This window comes from Schistocerca gregaria, chromosome 4 (genome assembly GCF_023897955.1).
Source record: "Schistocerca gregaria isolate iqSchGreg1 chromosome 4, iqSchGreg1.2, whole genome shotgun sequence".
Classification (NCBI taxonomy): domain Eukaryota; kingdom Metazoa; phylum Arthropoda; class Insecta; order Orthoptera; family Acrididae; genus Schistocerca; species Schistocerca gregaria.
In genome coordinates, this window is record NC_064923.1 from 283,215,033 (window position 1) to 283,230,912 (window position 15,880).

At 43.2% G+C, this 15,880-nt stretch overlaps 1 protein-coding gene across 3 annotated transcripts in view; it reads left to right on the forward strand.

Moving 5' to 3' along the window:
• LOC126365851 (transient receptor potential cation channel trpm) overlaps positions 1–15,880 on the forward strand; it is a 1,785,347-nt gene that overhangs the window by 1,649,098 nt on the left and 120,369 nt on the right. For all 3 annotated transcript variants that reach the window (XM_050008509.1, XM_050008510.1, XM_050008512.1), the window contains one exon: positions 14,333–14,546. In XM_050008509.1, coding sequence (XP_049864466.1) covers positions 14,333–14,546 — 214 coding nt within the window. The remainder of the gene's footprint in view (positions 1–14,332; positions 14,547–15,880) is intronic.

The following is a 15,880-nucleotide window of genomic DNA, read 5'->3' on the forward strand; positions in this document are numbered from 1 at the left end:
CGAAATATTTCGTGAAATTATCGTATTGGTTTGTTCGTTTTCAGTGATGGTGCTTCTGTATCATTTTCTTGAAACAAATATAAAGTATCCATGAAGTCTCGTCATCATTTCAGAAAGTCATGACTTGGCACTATTGCAGTTAGAGCACCGTGGTTTGTTGCAAAACGTTTAATGGCTCTCAAAGCGTTTTCTTCTGTTACGTCTGTTCTTCCATGTGTGCCCCACCTGTTGCTCGCAGAACATAAGAGCGATTTAGAGTTCTGCCCGCGTACGGATCAATATTTCTAATTGCTTCATTGATTCGTGCACGAAGGGTAGCTTTATTGCTGCCCAGTGTTGTGTACGTGCGATCCTTGACGTAACCCCACAAAAAGAATTCTGATGACGTGACATCGGAAGAGCGCGAGGACGAGGCGTTGGGAACGTCACGCCGCATACACTCTCAGGAAATTTCATTCATCCCTTCCTACACGTTCTAACACCAATGTGCGGGTGCACCACCATACTGGAATATGATAGAGGTCAGTAGTTCTTCTATCTGTTGTAGCGAGAACTGTTCCAGCAAGTTACCGTTATGGCTTTGTCTGGGAAGAAAAATGGGTCTAAAACCTTATCGTGCATTAGGCCGCACCAAACATTAAGCCTCGAGCTACTGTGCATGTTTTCACGTGTGTTGTGTGGGTTTTCGGAGCCCCGAATCCTAATACTGTCCAGAAATGTGGAAACATCTGGAAATAGGCACTTTTTCAGATAGTCATTGCCAGCATTTAGGAAGACTATGATGGATCAAGTTACAGTTTACCGTAGAGGACGATCGTTTGGCTGCGGTGCTCGGACCTTTTGCACTTTGTACGCAAAAAGACATAAGGGCTTTATGTAACATATCATTAACAGTTGACCCTGATTCCTGCAATTCGCATGACGCACGACGAACTGACTTCTGGAGGCTCCGTTGAAATGTAGTTCGCGCTTTTTTAACATGTGCTTGAGGCACAGTTGGATGTCCACTTCGAGGAAGCTCATTGACACTACCTACCTCTGTAAAGTTTTTTGAACCACCTCATTACGCTTTTTTTCGTCATACCCTCCCACACTGCTGTCTATAATTCCCCATACAAGATAAAACATTGCGCCTTCTCCTGGAATGTCACCTTACTGATGCACTCCCAAGTCAAACCTGCAACACAGGACAGGAAAAACCTTCGAAGCTGCGAAACGTTTAACAGCCAGCCACCATTCTCTGTCTTTAATAATTTCCACGTTATGCTTTTTTGTAATGATAGTGATACTTTATGGACACCGTGTATGAAATTAAAAGGAAGTTAAGAAAAACTTTTGCTATACGCATATTGTGACCATCCTTACCTGAGGAATCTTAGGTAACGCCTGCGATGACCTTGAAATTATATGAATGCGTGGTGTCTGTTCTTTCGAACACTGTCTGGATGGGCAATGAATCCACAACCTTCAGTCTGGATGCCCATTTACGTTCGACCTCCAGCGGGAGTCTAAAATCAGCGAGCACAGTGGAAATGGTAGGTGACTGTGTATAAGTGGCGCTAGGTGTGAGTTGTGGAGCATGCCGAGACAGTCCACGCATTTGTGACACGCACTGTGTCCAGGCGCGCAGCGGTTAACGCAACTGCCAAGTAAGCAGGAAATTCCGGGTTTGAGTCCCGGTGCGGCACATATTTTCTCTTGTCACCGCTGATTCCGCATGAAGTCCTCATGCAACTAATGTCATTATTTCCTTTCCTTCCCTTTCCTTTATGCCCCTTCCACCTCCAATTTACATAGGACCATGGAATTGCTTTATCATTCATCAAGCTGTAAGACGCAGTAGTTCACTCAACACATCTGCGGTGTTTGTGTGTGAGTACTGCTCATATCTTCAGGTGCTGACGCTGGGCCAGTTGCAGTATAATGCAGATTGTACCTCTGCTACATTCTCAGCTAAAAATCGCAGCCCTTCACAACATGAAAAATTAGAAAAAGCACAAACAAAATACTGTGAAACGTCAGATGTAACTACATGTGAAAACAATTGCGAGGTTAAGTAATCTGTAGTCTGATTTAAACTAGTTTACAATTGGCGTATGAAATCCGAAGTTACGATTAGTACTAGCTGCAGGCAGCCCTTAACAGCACTCCGCTCTCCATTGGCACTAGAAAATCTGTTTAAAGTCTTCATCTCAAAAAATCACATATGACATAGATCTCTGTATTGCGCCTAAGCATTTCTGAAATCTGCTCTTAATTGTAGCATATTTAGGGTGATTTGTTTCCATCCAGGAGACAGCGTCAGACTCAGCGTGTTATATCTCGAAAACCATTGAACTCTTTGAAATACTATTTTCTTTGTTGGTGATGGGAACATCTCGCTCAACGTTGGATCTTGCCGAAGTTGCGTATCTCACTGCGTTTTATATGTATAATATTCTGATTGCTTTTTTTCTTGTAATTTTCTCAGTATTCAACTCTTAAGAAGCCTGAAGTTTAAAGCCTTCGTCTTCTACAAAGATAACGCAAAAATCTCAAATTTGCCTATGGTGTAGATTTCGATAGCGTCTCCCCTCTTTCGATTGCTTTCATGAAATATCGTAAGACATGGAAACATACCTTCGACGAATCTCCAACTGCAACGGATCTCTGAGAATTGACAGGTGTAAAGCTTGGCTTAGTTGAAGTGTCAAGACTGATATGCGACAATGCCAGGCAATCTCTCACTGGTAGGCTGCTGGCAGGTGCAGCCCAACCCGCTCGCTGTTCTTTAAATCGATCTATAGCTAAGGCAACAAAATGGTTCAAATGGCTCTGAGCACTATGGGACTTAACTGCTGTGGTCATCAGTCCCCTAGAACTTAGAACTACTTAAACCTAGCTAACCTAAGGACATCACAAACTCCCATGCCCGAGACAGGATTCGAACCTGCAACCGCAGCGATCACGCGATTCCAGACTGTAGCGCCTAGAACCGCTCGGCCACCCCGGCCGGCTAGTTACGGCAACAATGATACAAATTGCCGCAATTTATGCCCTGTCATTGTGCTATGCGCACAATCTATTGATGACATGGGAGCACATTAAATTACGCAGATCTCGATGAAAGCGTAATTTCACCAGTACTAAACAGCTACTTCAGATTTCGGGATAAGAAATACCCTCTCGCCTAACTACGTTTCCACTCAGAAACGCTTAACGAGCTTTAGTTGGATTTTTTAGTGATAGGTCGAAGGATGTTATGACAGCATTTCTAAATCTGATTGCAGTGAAAAGATTGTAGAGAAATAATGTTCTCCTTGCCTACAGAGGAAATCGAAAGAAAAAGAAAGGTATGCAACTAGCGAAATTCGAACCAGCGACTTGATTAACATCCAGTTGCGCTACTCGCTGAGCTACTTCGTTCCCAAATTGTCTTATTGTGCTGAAATACGGTGAATTACAAAGTTTACAAATGTTGATGCGCAGATTTACCGTCATCAACATACCCTTCAAATTATTTCCACTACGCAAGAAATTATTCACAGTACTGATGAAAAGGCAATCTATTGGAGTCTACATTTTGTACCCACAAGAATGACGTTTCCGTATTTACATTGTGACACTTGCTCTGTGGCCCGTTAACGGAACTCATACATAACTCCAGAATCCGGCTAGGAAGGGAGAGGAAGGGGGAAGGCAGCGTCGGGCCTATGACGCACAAGCCGCGCGGGATTAGCCGAGCGGTCACAGGCGCTGCAGTCATTGGTTGTGCGGCTGGTCCCGGCGGAGGTTCGAGTCCTCCCTCGGGCATGGGTGTGTGTGTGTGTTTGCCCTTAGGATAATTTAGGTTAAGTAGTGTGTAAGCTTAGGGACTGATGACCTTAGCAGTTAAGTCCCACAAGACTGCAAACACATTTGAACATATGACGCACACCATGAAATAATTAATCACCAGTGTTGTCAGCGAGAGGAATTATTAGTTCAAATTCCAGCTGACTACACCGATTCAGTGCTACGGAGAGGAAAAGCCAAGAAAATGTGGGTACACTGTCCTGTTACTGACGGTACGACTGCTATGGCACAAAGACAATAAAGCGGATCCACCATATTTAATCAAATGCAAACAGAAATCATTTAAAATCTGATTTCATACCATTACTAAAATGCCCATGGTTTAAAACGCAAATAAGTGCTTTGGTGAAAATGCAGCTTAATGCATGAAATGCGTCTATAATGCCTTAGAAATCTTATTTATTACGATATGTGCATGTAAAGCGTGTGTTTGAACACACCAAGATGATATACTCGGCTTGCCGAACATTATCTGTACCAGCGACAACAGAGAGTACTCGGCATTGCAACTTCAAAGGAGCATGTGTAATTTATAACATAGCGATTTTTCTTTAATTATAAGATTTAGAAAATTCATGTCTCTCCAACACGAACTGCCGCCGAAAAACGTTGCTAAACAGTCTGGAAGACTGGTGCGCATAATCAAATCACCCTGAATATAGCTGCTGTGTCGGAGATCTCCGTGTTCATTAAACATACGTACGTATGAGAATTTATGTTACGCGTCCGCCAGAAGGTCCCGTCTATTAGAACGAGACCATGTTTTGGGTGCCAAGAAGTGACAGAAATTAGATACCAGTGGATGGCTTACAAACAGAAACATTTGTTTTGCTCGCCTATCAACAAGCTCTCAACTGATGCTAAGCAACGACGTGGGCAGATGATGAGACTCCTGTATTTTTGAGAACTGCGTCACGTCGCTATTTGTGTCGTTTACTCTAACGATAAGAGGAAATGCGGAAAAAATTTGCGTACAATTAAAGAATTTATCCAGCGATAATAGGGGGAGCGTAATTGGGTTGTGGCATTCGGGGCAATGTCCTCCGAGAATGAGGTGGCATTGACGCCCAAAGGAAAGAAATAAGGAAAAATTAAAGTGGGAAGGAAAAATGAAAAAGTTAGTAAAACAGATCAGTCAAGACAAGTCTTTCGCCATGTTAAAATAATCAAAGATTGTTTTGGAAATCGTTCATAAGTGAAAATATGAGAATAATTTACCTCCTACACTCAGGACAAAGGTCAGTCTCGAACATCAGTTAATTGATTCTGTAAACCGGAAAGGACAAAATATGAGTGAGTGTTTTGGCAAAGGCTGTGACGGAGCATTCACTGAGAGTGGCGTGTACAAAGGTATATAAAAGAAAAGTTTAGTTACAATTTGAATCTAGTTCTTGAAAGGCCTACAGAGGCAGCCCTGTATTTAGAAAGAGCCGAGAACATCTGCGAATTTTTGGTCTCAGCATGCTACAACGGTGAGAAACGATATGTGGACGACGTTCTGTTGAGTTGGGAATGTGGTGGGCATGCAGGAGGAATACAGAAGAGGAAAGGGGGCTTACTTAAGGTACTTGCCCCAGGGCACAGTTAGCACCCATCTTGCTTCTCCCTGTTCATTCAAGCATGGGCTGCGGAAAGAACGAGTGCTAAAACGCGTCTGTGCGCTTTGTTAAGTAATCTAATCTTGTCTTCATGAACCCTGTGGGAGCAGCACGCAAAGGATTTAGTATATTCCTAGATTCATTACTTAAAATGGGTTATTGAACATTTGTGAGCGAGCTTCTCGGGATAGAAACAATTTTCTGGGGAGGGATAGTGTCTGCCAGTCCAGTTTTTTCACCATCTCCATGAGATTCTCCCTTGGGTCCAGCAAATATTTGCCCTACTCTGTATAAGTTCAGTATCCCTGTTGCATTTATATGGTACGAGTCCCAACACTAGAGCATTATTGTAGGGTGGGACACACGAGAGTTTTGTAAGCAATCTTCTTTTCAGACAGACTGCATTTCCTTAGTATTATACCAATGAACCGCGGTCGCCACCTGCTTTACCTACTCCTGAGCCTACATGATTGTTTCATTTTATATCCATTTGTATGAGTTGACCGATTCACGCTGTGACTCATTGATGTTGTAGTCACAGAATTCTACACGCAGCGCTGTTATAGGAATGCGTATTCAAATACAGAGACGTGCAAACAGGCAGAATACGGCGCTGCGGTCGCCAGCGCCTATAGAAGACAACAAGTGTGTGGCGCAGTTGTTAGATGGGTAACTGCTGCTACAATGGCAGGTTATCAAGATTTAAGTGAGTCTGAACGTGGCAGACGAGCACACGAGCGATGGCACGCAGCATCTCCGAGGTAGGGATGAAGTGAGGATTTTCCCGTACGATCGTTTCACGAGTGTACCGTGAATATCAGGAATCCGGTAAATCATCAAATCTCCGACATCTCTGAAGTCGGTAAAAGATCCTGCTAGAACGGGACCAACGACGACCGAAGAGAATCGTTCAAAGTCACAGAAGAGCAACCATTCAGCAGACTGCTGCAGATTTCACTGCTGGGCCGTCAACAAGCGTCAGCTTGCGAACCATTCAACGAAACTGATATACTCTTGATGACTGCAGGACACAAAGCTTTACGCCTCGCCTGGGCCTGTCAACACCGACATGGGACTGTTGATGATTGGAAACATGAGACCTGGTCGGACGAGTCTCGTTCCAAATTGTATTGAGCGGATGGAGTGTACGGGTATGGAGACAACCTCATAAATCCGTGGAACCTGCATGTCAGTAGGGGACTGCTGAAGCTGGTGGAGGCTCTGTAATGGTGTGGGGCGTGTGCAGTTGGAGTGATACGGGACCCCTGATACGTCAAAGATAAAACTCTGACAGGTGACACTTGCGTAAGCATCCTGTCTGATCACCTGCATCCATCATGCCCACTGTACATTCCGACTGAATTTGGTAATTCCAGCAGGACAATGCAACACTCCACACATCCTGAATTGCTAAAGAGTGGCTCTAGGAACACTCTTCTGAGTTTAAACACTTCCGCTAGCCACCAAACTGCCCAGACCTGAACATTACTGAGCATATCTGGGATGCCTTGCAACGTGCTGTTCAGAAGAGCTCTCCACCCCTTCGTACTCTTACGGATTTATGGACAGCCCTGCAGGATTCATGGTGTCAAATACCTCCAGCACTACTTCAGCCATTAGTCGAATCCATGCCACGTCGTGTCGCGGCACTTCTGCGTGCTCACGGGGGCCCTACATGATATTAGGCAGGTGTACCAGTTTCTTTGGCTCTTCACTGTATGTTTTCGTTTTGTGAACTGATACATGTATGAGTATTTAAATCAAGTCGCCAACTTTGCACCACTTTGAAATATTATCAAGACCTGGCTCAGTATTTGTGCACCTGTTTCGAGGCAGTACTTCATTAACAGATAGGGCTGTCACAAGTCCGAGTTTCCCCGGATTTTGTCCTAGCTTCGAGGCCGTCTTGATCTTTTGTTATACAAAAGTCCTAGGTAAACCGGGACCTTTTTCGTGCCTGGAGATATTAGATTGACTCGAAATAAATACGTAGTTTTTAATAAATCTTAGTTAAAATTCACACAATGAGGGCTGGAGCGTAAGTAATTTCGTTCGTTTATGTTAAAAAACCAACTTACCGTCGACAAGCTGTACGTGTTCGGGAAAATAAACCGATTTGGCTCAAATGTCCGAGGTTTTCGAAGGCTATGTCCGGAGTCTGCAATTTAAGAGCTGTCATGCCTAATTATAGATAACCTTATCATCTGCAAATAGTCTGAGGTTACTACTGATATTGTTTGCAAAGTCATTAACATACAATGCGAACAGCAATGGACCCAACACACCAACACACATTTCTGGGGCACACTCTAAGCCACTTCTAGACTTGTTAACGCTCTCTATCCAATATAACTTGCTGTATCTCCCCTACCAAAAAATCTTCAATCCTGTCACAAATTTACCTTGATACCCCGTACTATCTTACTGTTGATGATAAGCGTAGATGCTTTTCGGAAATCGAGGATTACTGCATCTAGCTAACTGCCTTGACCATTGGCTTTCAGTACGTCATGTGAGAAAAGTGCGAGTAGGGTTTCACATGAACTATGTTTCGGAATTCTTGCTGCTTGCCATGGAGGGGATAAATCTCTTAGAGATAAATCATTACGTTTGAGCTCAGAATATATTTTAAGATTCTGCAACAAATGGATGTCAAGGATATTGAACGGTAGTTTTGTGGATCGTTCGTGCTGCCTTTCTTGAAGACTACTGTAACCTGTGCTTTCTTCAAACTACTGGACATAGTTTTTTGTCAAATGAGTCTACAGCGTATTGTGGTTAAAAGAGGGGCTAACTCAGCCGCTGATTCTTATACAGGGTGTTACAAAAAGGTACGGCCAAACTTTCAGGAAACACTCCTCACTCACCAAGAAAGAAAATATGTTATGTGGACATGTGTCCGGAAACGCTTACTTTCCGCGTTAGAGCTCGTTTTATTACTTCTCTTAAAATCACATTAATCATGGAATGGAAACACACAGCAACAGAATGTACCAGCGTGACTTCAAACACTTTGTTACAGGAAATGTTCAAAATGTCCTCCGTTAGCGAGGATACATGCATCCACCCTCCGTCGCATGGAATCCCTGATGCGCTGATGCAGTCCTGGAGAATGGCGTATTGTACCACAGCCGTCCACAATACGAGCACGAAGAATCTCTACATTTGGTACCGGGGTTGCGTAGACAAGAGCTTTCAAATGCCTCCATAAATGAAGGTCAAGAGGGTTGAGGTAAGGAGAGCGTGGAGGCCATGGAATTGGTCCGCCTCTACCAATCCATTGCTCACCGAATCTGTTGTTGAGAAGCGTACGAACACTTCGACTGAAATGTGCAGGAGCTCCATCCTGCATGAAGCACATGTTGTGTTGTACTTGTAAAGGCACATGTTCTAGTAGCACAGGTAGAGTATCCCGTATGAAATCATGATAACGTGCTCCATTGAGCGTAGGTGGAAGAACATGGGGCCCAATCAAGACATCACAAACAATGCCTGCCCAAACGTTCACAGAAAATCTGTGTTGATGACGTGATTGCACAATTGCGTGCGGATTCTCGTCAGCCCACACATGTTGATTGTGAAAATTTACAATTGGATCACGTCGGAATGAAGCCTCATCCGTAAAGAGAACATATGCACTGAAATGAGGACTGACACATTGTTGGATGAACCATTCGCAGAAGTGTACCCGTGGAGGCCAATCAGCTGCTGATAGTGTCTGCACACGCTGTACATGATAGGAAACAACTGGTTCTCCCGTAGCACTCTCCATGCAGTGACGTGGTCAACGTTACCTTGTACAGCAGCAACTACGCTGACGTTGACATTAGGGTTATCGTCAACTGCACGAAGCATTGCCTCGTCCATTGCAGGTGTCCTCGTCGTTCTAGGTCTTCCCCAGTAGCGAGTCATAGGCTGGAATGTTCCGTGCTCCCTAAGACGCCGATCAATTGCTTTGAACGTCTTCCTGTAGGGACACTTTCGTTCTTGAAGTCTGTCTCGATACAAACGTACCGCGCCGCGGCTATTGCCCCGTACTAATCCATACGTCAAATGGGCATCTGCCAACTCCGTATTTGTAAACACTGCACTGACTGCAAAACCACGTTCGTGATGAACACTAACCTCTTGATGCTACGTACTGATGTGCTTGTACTGTCGAGCAATGAGTCGCATGTCAATACAAGCACCGAAGTCAACATTACCTTCCTTCAATTGGGCCAACTGGCGGTGAATCGAGGAAGTACAGTACATACTGACGAAACTAAAATGAGCTCTAACATGGAAATTGAGTGTTTCCGGACACATGTCCACATAACATCTTTTCTTTATTTGTGTGTGAGGAATGGTTCCTGAAAGTTTGGCCGTACCTTTTTGTAACACCCTGCAGAACCTGATAGTGATTCCATGTAGCATTGGTACTTTGTTGAATTTTAGCTGTTTTTCGATATCGTTGACAGTAATGCGAGTGTGGTTTGAAAAGTTCTCGGAATCACCACGAGAGGTCAGCGCTAGTGCAACGAGTTGTTCACGTGATGTTCATTGGACTGTTACTTGTAAATACGTGCCACGTCAGTGCTCTTGGAAGAGAGCCTTGGCGGTGACGTGGCTCTGTTGTTGTTCCCGTATAGCGATTTGCGAAGATGGAAAAAAATAGCTATTCGAGTAGTGATTAAGTACTTGGTAAAGAAAGGTATGAAAGCAAAGAGCATTCATTTCGATTTCCAGGATACACTGGGAGAATCTGCTCCTTCATATGCAACTGTTGCCAAATGGACAAATGAATTTAAGTTTGGTCAGGACCCGCGCTGTGGTCGGCCAAGGCTACAAATCATTGCAAAAGCGCACAAAATGGTCATGGAAGATCGCCGATTGAAAGCGCGTGAAATTGCTCACGCTTGCCAGAAGTCATCTGAAAGTGTACATCAGATTTTAACTGAATAATTAGAAATGTAAAATTTATCTGCAAGATGGATGCCACGACTCTTGACGCTGGATCAAAAGCGCATGAGAATGGGCATATCGGAACAATGTTTGGCCCGTGTTAGGAGAAACTAACAAGATATTTTGCACCAGTTTGTGACCACAGATGCACTACTATACCCCAGAGACAAAACAACAATCAAAGCAGTGGAAACATGCTGATTCTCTGCCACCAAAGAAAGCAAAGACAATTCCTTCGACGGGAAAGGTCACGGCATCAGTGTTCTGGGATGTGAAGGGGATTCTGTTTGTAGATTATTTCTCCACTGGGCAAACAATTACTGGAGAAACTATGCTAACCTCCTGGACAAACTGCAAAAAAGATACGCGAACAAAGGCCAAGTTCAGCGAGGAAGAAAGTCATCTTCCATCAAGACAATGCGCTCCCGCACACATGTGCCGTTTCCATGGCAAAATTACACTAACTAAGGTATGAATTGTTGCCACACCCGCCTTATTCGCCTGATATGGCTCTGTCAGACTTCCATCTCTTTTCTAATTTGAAAGTTTTTGTTGGTGGGCTAAGATTCACTTCAAATGTTCAAACAAAGAATTGATAGCCGGAGTTGACAAATATTTTGCAAGCCTGGAGGAAACTTATTTTTGAGATGGGATAAAGGCACTGGAACCAAGGGAATTAATCTACAAGGAGACTACATTGAAAAATAAAAATAGTTTCAGTGACGTAAGTACTTTTTTCTATTCCGTTCCGAGAACTTTTCAAACCACCCTCGTATTTATATCATTAATCTTTGCACTGATGCGAGAAGTACTTTAGGGCAGTTCTGCATATTACTTGAAAAGGAACATTTGAAAATGGAATTCAGCAATTCTGCTTTTTCTTTGCTACCCTCAGTTTCAGTTCCAGTCTCGTCCATAATGCCTGGACACTATATTTAGTAGTACCACTACCTGCCTTAACGTGTGACCAGAATTGCTTCGGGTTTTGTGAGAGATTATTTGGTAATATCCCGATATGACAGCCGTTGAAAACTTCACGCATTGTCCCCTTAACAGCTATACGTGTTTTTTTCAGCATCTCCCTATCTATAACCCTACACTTTTTTTATACCTACACATTACACAAGGTGGTTATAATCACACTTTCGGTATTGAGAAAGAGTAGATGGAAAACTATTTACCGTGTTGGTACTCAACTTTATGAGAATACTGTTCATACCGTGCGTTGCAGGATGTGGGCTGTTAGTAGTGTTAGTGATATGACTTGCCGTCAGGCCCTGGTACTGGTACGGCGAAGTTGGGTTGAAACACAAGCTTCAATGCGCTTTACGGTTGCTGACAGTCAGCAGGGGTCTGGCTCGACAAGATGAGCAGGGCTTTACTCGTAAAGATTTTTTTTATCAAAACAACAGCAGTAGTGCTGCTGTTCTCCGCGAGAGCATCGATGCGCTAAAGGAATAGGAGGAGGTCCGCTCCCCACATCAGAGTTGAAGAACATGATTCGGAAGTTCGAATTAAACGGTGATTTGGGACAACGGCCAGTTGCCCCATAAATTGTTAAACAAGTTCCTATCGCCATAGCTGAGAATGTTGGACGCAATGTGCGATCTTCTAGCAGCGCACGAGTTGTGTCAGGACAGCAGAACATTCCATTGTCCACCGTTCGAAAAGTGCTGCGAACAGTTGTGGAAAGGAGTCTCTACTGCGGTTCCATGCTTCATGGATGCAAAGGTTGTCACATTGAGCAACATGAATAACCTGCAATGTAAACATGGTATGCAAGTTTTCTAATGTGTTTCTTTCCGTGGTATATTCGTCGTTTCTCTTCCACATGTCCGTACAAATGTTTCCACAAAGTTTCATTGTCAGACGATCACTAGTTTTTCAAGTAGCGCAAGTTTAACTATAACCACCCTGTACATTAGTTTCTGTCTCTTTAGAAGTTTCTTTACAGTGACTGAATACCGTGGAGCATTCCTCCCATGAATTGTTCTACTAGGGATAATTGCCATATTTCTGGGATAGTTTTATCTTAAATTTCAGTTTGAATTTGGGAACCCTACAGGAGATTTAGCGCTGCGGCTTCAGAGTAGACCTTTGGCAAGAAACATAGCAATCAAGAAGTTTTTTTTAAAAATAAGTTATGCTGATGCTCATAGTGTAGGACTACTGAAAACCAAATGACAACAGCTTCTCAGTAAAGCACTGACTGTAATCAAGAAAGGAAAACTTGTTATCGATTAAGACGATGTGCTGATTGGAAGGTATTCGAGCAGTGTGAAACGCTGGAGAGTATCACTTTCCGCTGTGATCATATTCAATGATCTTGTCAACGCATAGCATAATGAATATTTTCTGGAAGAAATAAAAAAAACATATCAATTAATAAAATCTTCTCAGGTATTATTGAAAGGAAAGTCCGAGTATTAGTTGAGGACCAATTGGATGAAAATCAGTGTGGGTTTAGGCCTCTTAGAGGTTGTCAGGACCAGATCTTTAGCTTACGGCAAATAATGGAGAAGTGTTATGAGTGGAACAGGGAATTGTATCTATGTTTTATAGATCTAGAAAAGGCATATGACCGGGTTCCTAGGAGGACGTTATTGTCTGTCCTACGAGATTATGGAATAGGAGGCAAACTTTTGCAAGCAATTAAAGGTCTTTACATGGATAGTCAGGCAGCAGTTAGAGCTGACGGTAAATTGAGTTCATGGTTCAGAGTAGTTTCAGGGTTAAGACAAGGCTGCAACCTGTCGCCACTGTTGTTCATATTATTTATGGATCATATGTTGAAAACAATAGACTGGCTGTGTGAGATTAAAATATGTGAACACAAAATAAGGAGTCTTGCATATGCGGATGACTTAGTTCTGATGGCAGATTCGATTGAAAGTTTGCAAAGTAATATTTCAGAGCTAGATCAGAAATGTAAGGACTATGGTATGAATACTAGCATCTCCAAAACGAAAGTAATGTCAGTGGGAAAGAAATATAAACGGATTGAGTTCCAAATAGGAGGAACAAAGTTAAAACACGTGGACAGTTTCAAGTACTTAGGATGCATATTCTCACAGGATGGCAACATAGTGAAAGAACTGGAAGCGAGGTGTAGCAAAGCTAATGCAGTGAGCGCTCAGCTACGATCTACCCTCTTCTGCAAGAAGGAAGTCAATACCAAGACTAAGCTATCTGTGCACGTTCAATCTTTCGACCAATTTTGTTGTATGGGAGCGAAAGCTGGGTGGATTCAGGTTACCTTATCAACAAGGTTGAGGTTACGGATATGGAAGTAGCTAGGATGATTGCAGGTACTAGCAGATGGGAACAATGGCAGGAGGGTGTCCACAATGGGAAAAACAAAGAAAAACTGGGAATGAACTCTATAGATGTAGCAATCAGGGCGAACAGGCTTAGATGGTGGGGTCATGTTACACGCATGGGAGAAGCAAGGTTATCCAAGAGACTCGTGGGTTCAGCAGTAGAGGGTAGGAGTCGGGGCAGACCAAGGAGAAGGTACCTGGATTCGGTTAAGAATGACTTTGAAGTACTAGGTTTAACATCAAAAGAGGCACCAATGTTGGCACTGAATAGGGGATCGTGGAGGAATTTTATAAGGGGGCTATGTTCCAGACTGAACGCTGAAAGGCATAATCAGTCTTAAATGATGATGATGATGATGATCAATTAATAATGATTTATGACATAATATTTCGAGTTGATATTCCTGTTAGCGCGCAGACGTTATTAAATCGTTATTTGACATTTCGCACGAATGTTGAGCTACCAGAGTGTGTAGGCCTATAGCCTATGTTTTACAGTGACTATAGCGTTTGGTAATGGTTTTAAAAAAATCTGCTTAAAAAATGTTTAATGTGCCAGTTTCGCAAATGTGTTTCTTTATTTTTTCTTCATCCTCTTGTTCTTACTGTTTCTGATGGCGTTCCTGTTATTTTCAGTACGTCCGCCTCGCTTACGACACAAGACCTGAGCTGATAGTGCAATTATTCACTCGTGAATGGAGTCTTGAGTTGCCAAAGCTGCTGATCACGGTACAAGGTGGTAAGGCTAACTTTGAACTGCAGCCAAAGCTAAAGAAAGTTCTGAGAAAGGGACTTCTAAAAGCAGCGAAGACTACTGGTGCGTGGATATTCACTGGTGGTACAAATACTGGTACGTGTCATCACATTATAAATTTAAACATTTACTAAATACGGTACTACAACATTTGATTTACAGTTTGTCACCAAGTTATTATCTACGAAGTATCTGCTTTTGATACAGAGAGAGTGTAACCGTTTCTTAACTTGCTGAAGAATTATGTTCGTTACAGTAGCCCTATATTTTTTTGGAAAGGTTGTGAAACAAATCTTGTTCGCTGTCACTGTGATCATTACCATCTCTATACAGTAGTGGCATTTATTCTGGACACTTTGAATAAATTCATCGAATACTGCATTCAGGAACTTATTTTAGCTGAAGTGAACATTGTAATTTCCACCAATTTTCAGGAAACACGTCCTAATGTCTGCTATTTGAAACGGTGAGTTTATATATTAAAAAATTTAAAAATCTAGCAAAATACTCGCAACCGAATTATTTCGAGAAGTTACGAGTTATTTGATACAGAAATTATTGGAATGTTGCGCAGTATTTCATCTTTCACCATTTGGACTTGATTATTGCCTCGATTCTGCGCGGCGTCAAGTTTACCGAATGTCGGAAAACTGGTGTGATCTCTCTAACACGTGAGCTGACGATGGCCTCAAACGGATCCATCTGTTACTGGGATTCCGTCACGAAACCATAATTTTTAGCCTTGGCCATAAGTTCTCATTCGGGATGAGGTCGGGTCTGTTGCCGGGCTATGTCAGCAAGCACACTATAGTGCTGTAAGAGACGCACTGATCAGCCAGAGCATTATGACCACTGACAGTACCTAATAGCCTGTACGTCTACGTGATGATGCGTCATGGCCTGGAAGCAATGAGGCTTTGGTAGGTGGCTGGAGGGAGCTGGCACCACATCTACACACACAAGTCATCTAATTCCCGTGAATTCTGGGAAGGGGGCAAAGACCTCTGATACCATATTCTATCACATCCCAGATGTGTTTGGTCGTGTTCAGATCCGGCGAGTTGGGGGAGCCAGCACATCAATTGGAACTCGCCACCGTGTTTCTCGAACCACTCTGTCAGATTCCTGGGCTTGTGAAACGGCGCATTATCTTGTTGAAAAATGCCATTACTCTGGGGAAACATGATCGTCATGAAGGCCTCACGTGGTCTGCCACCAGTGTAGGATACTCCTTCGCCGTTATGGTGCCTTGCACGAGCTCCACTGGACTCATGAATGCCCACGTGAATGTTTCCCAGAGCGTAATGGACCCGCTTGTCTCTTCCCTGCAGTACAGTTGTCAAGAAGCTGTTCCCCTGGAAGACGATGGATTCGCGCTATACCTTTGACATAATGCAGAAGGTATCGGGATTCATCAGACCGTGCAATGC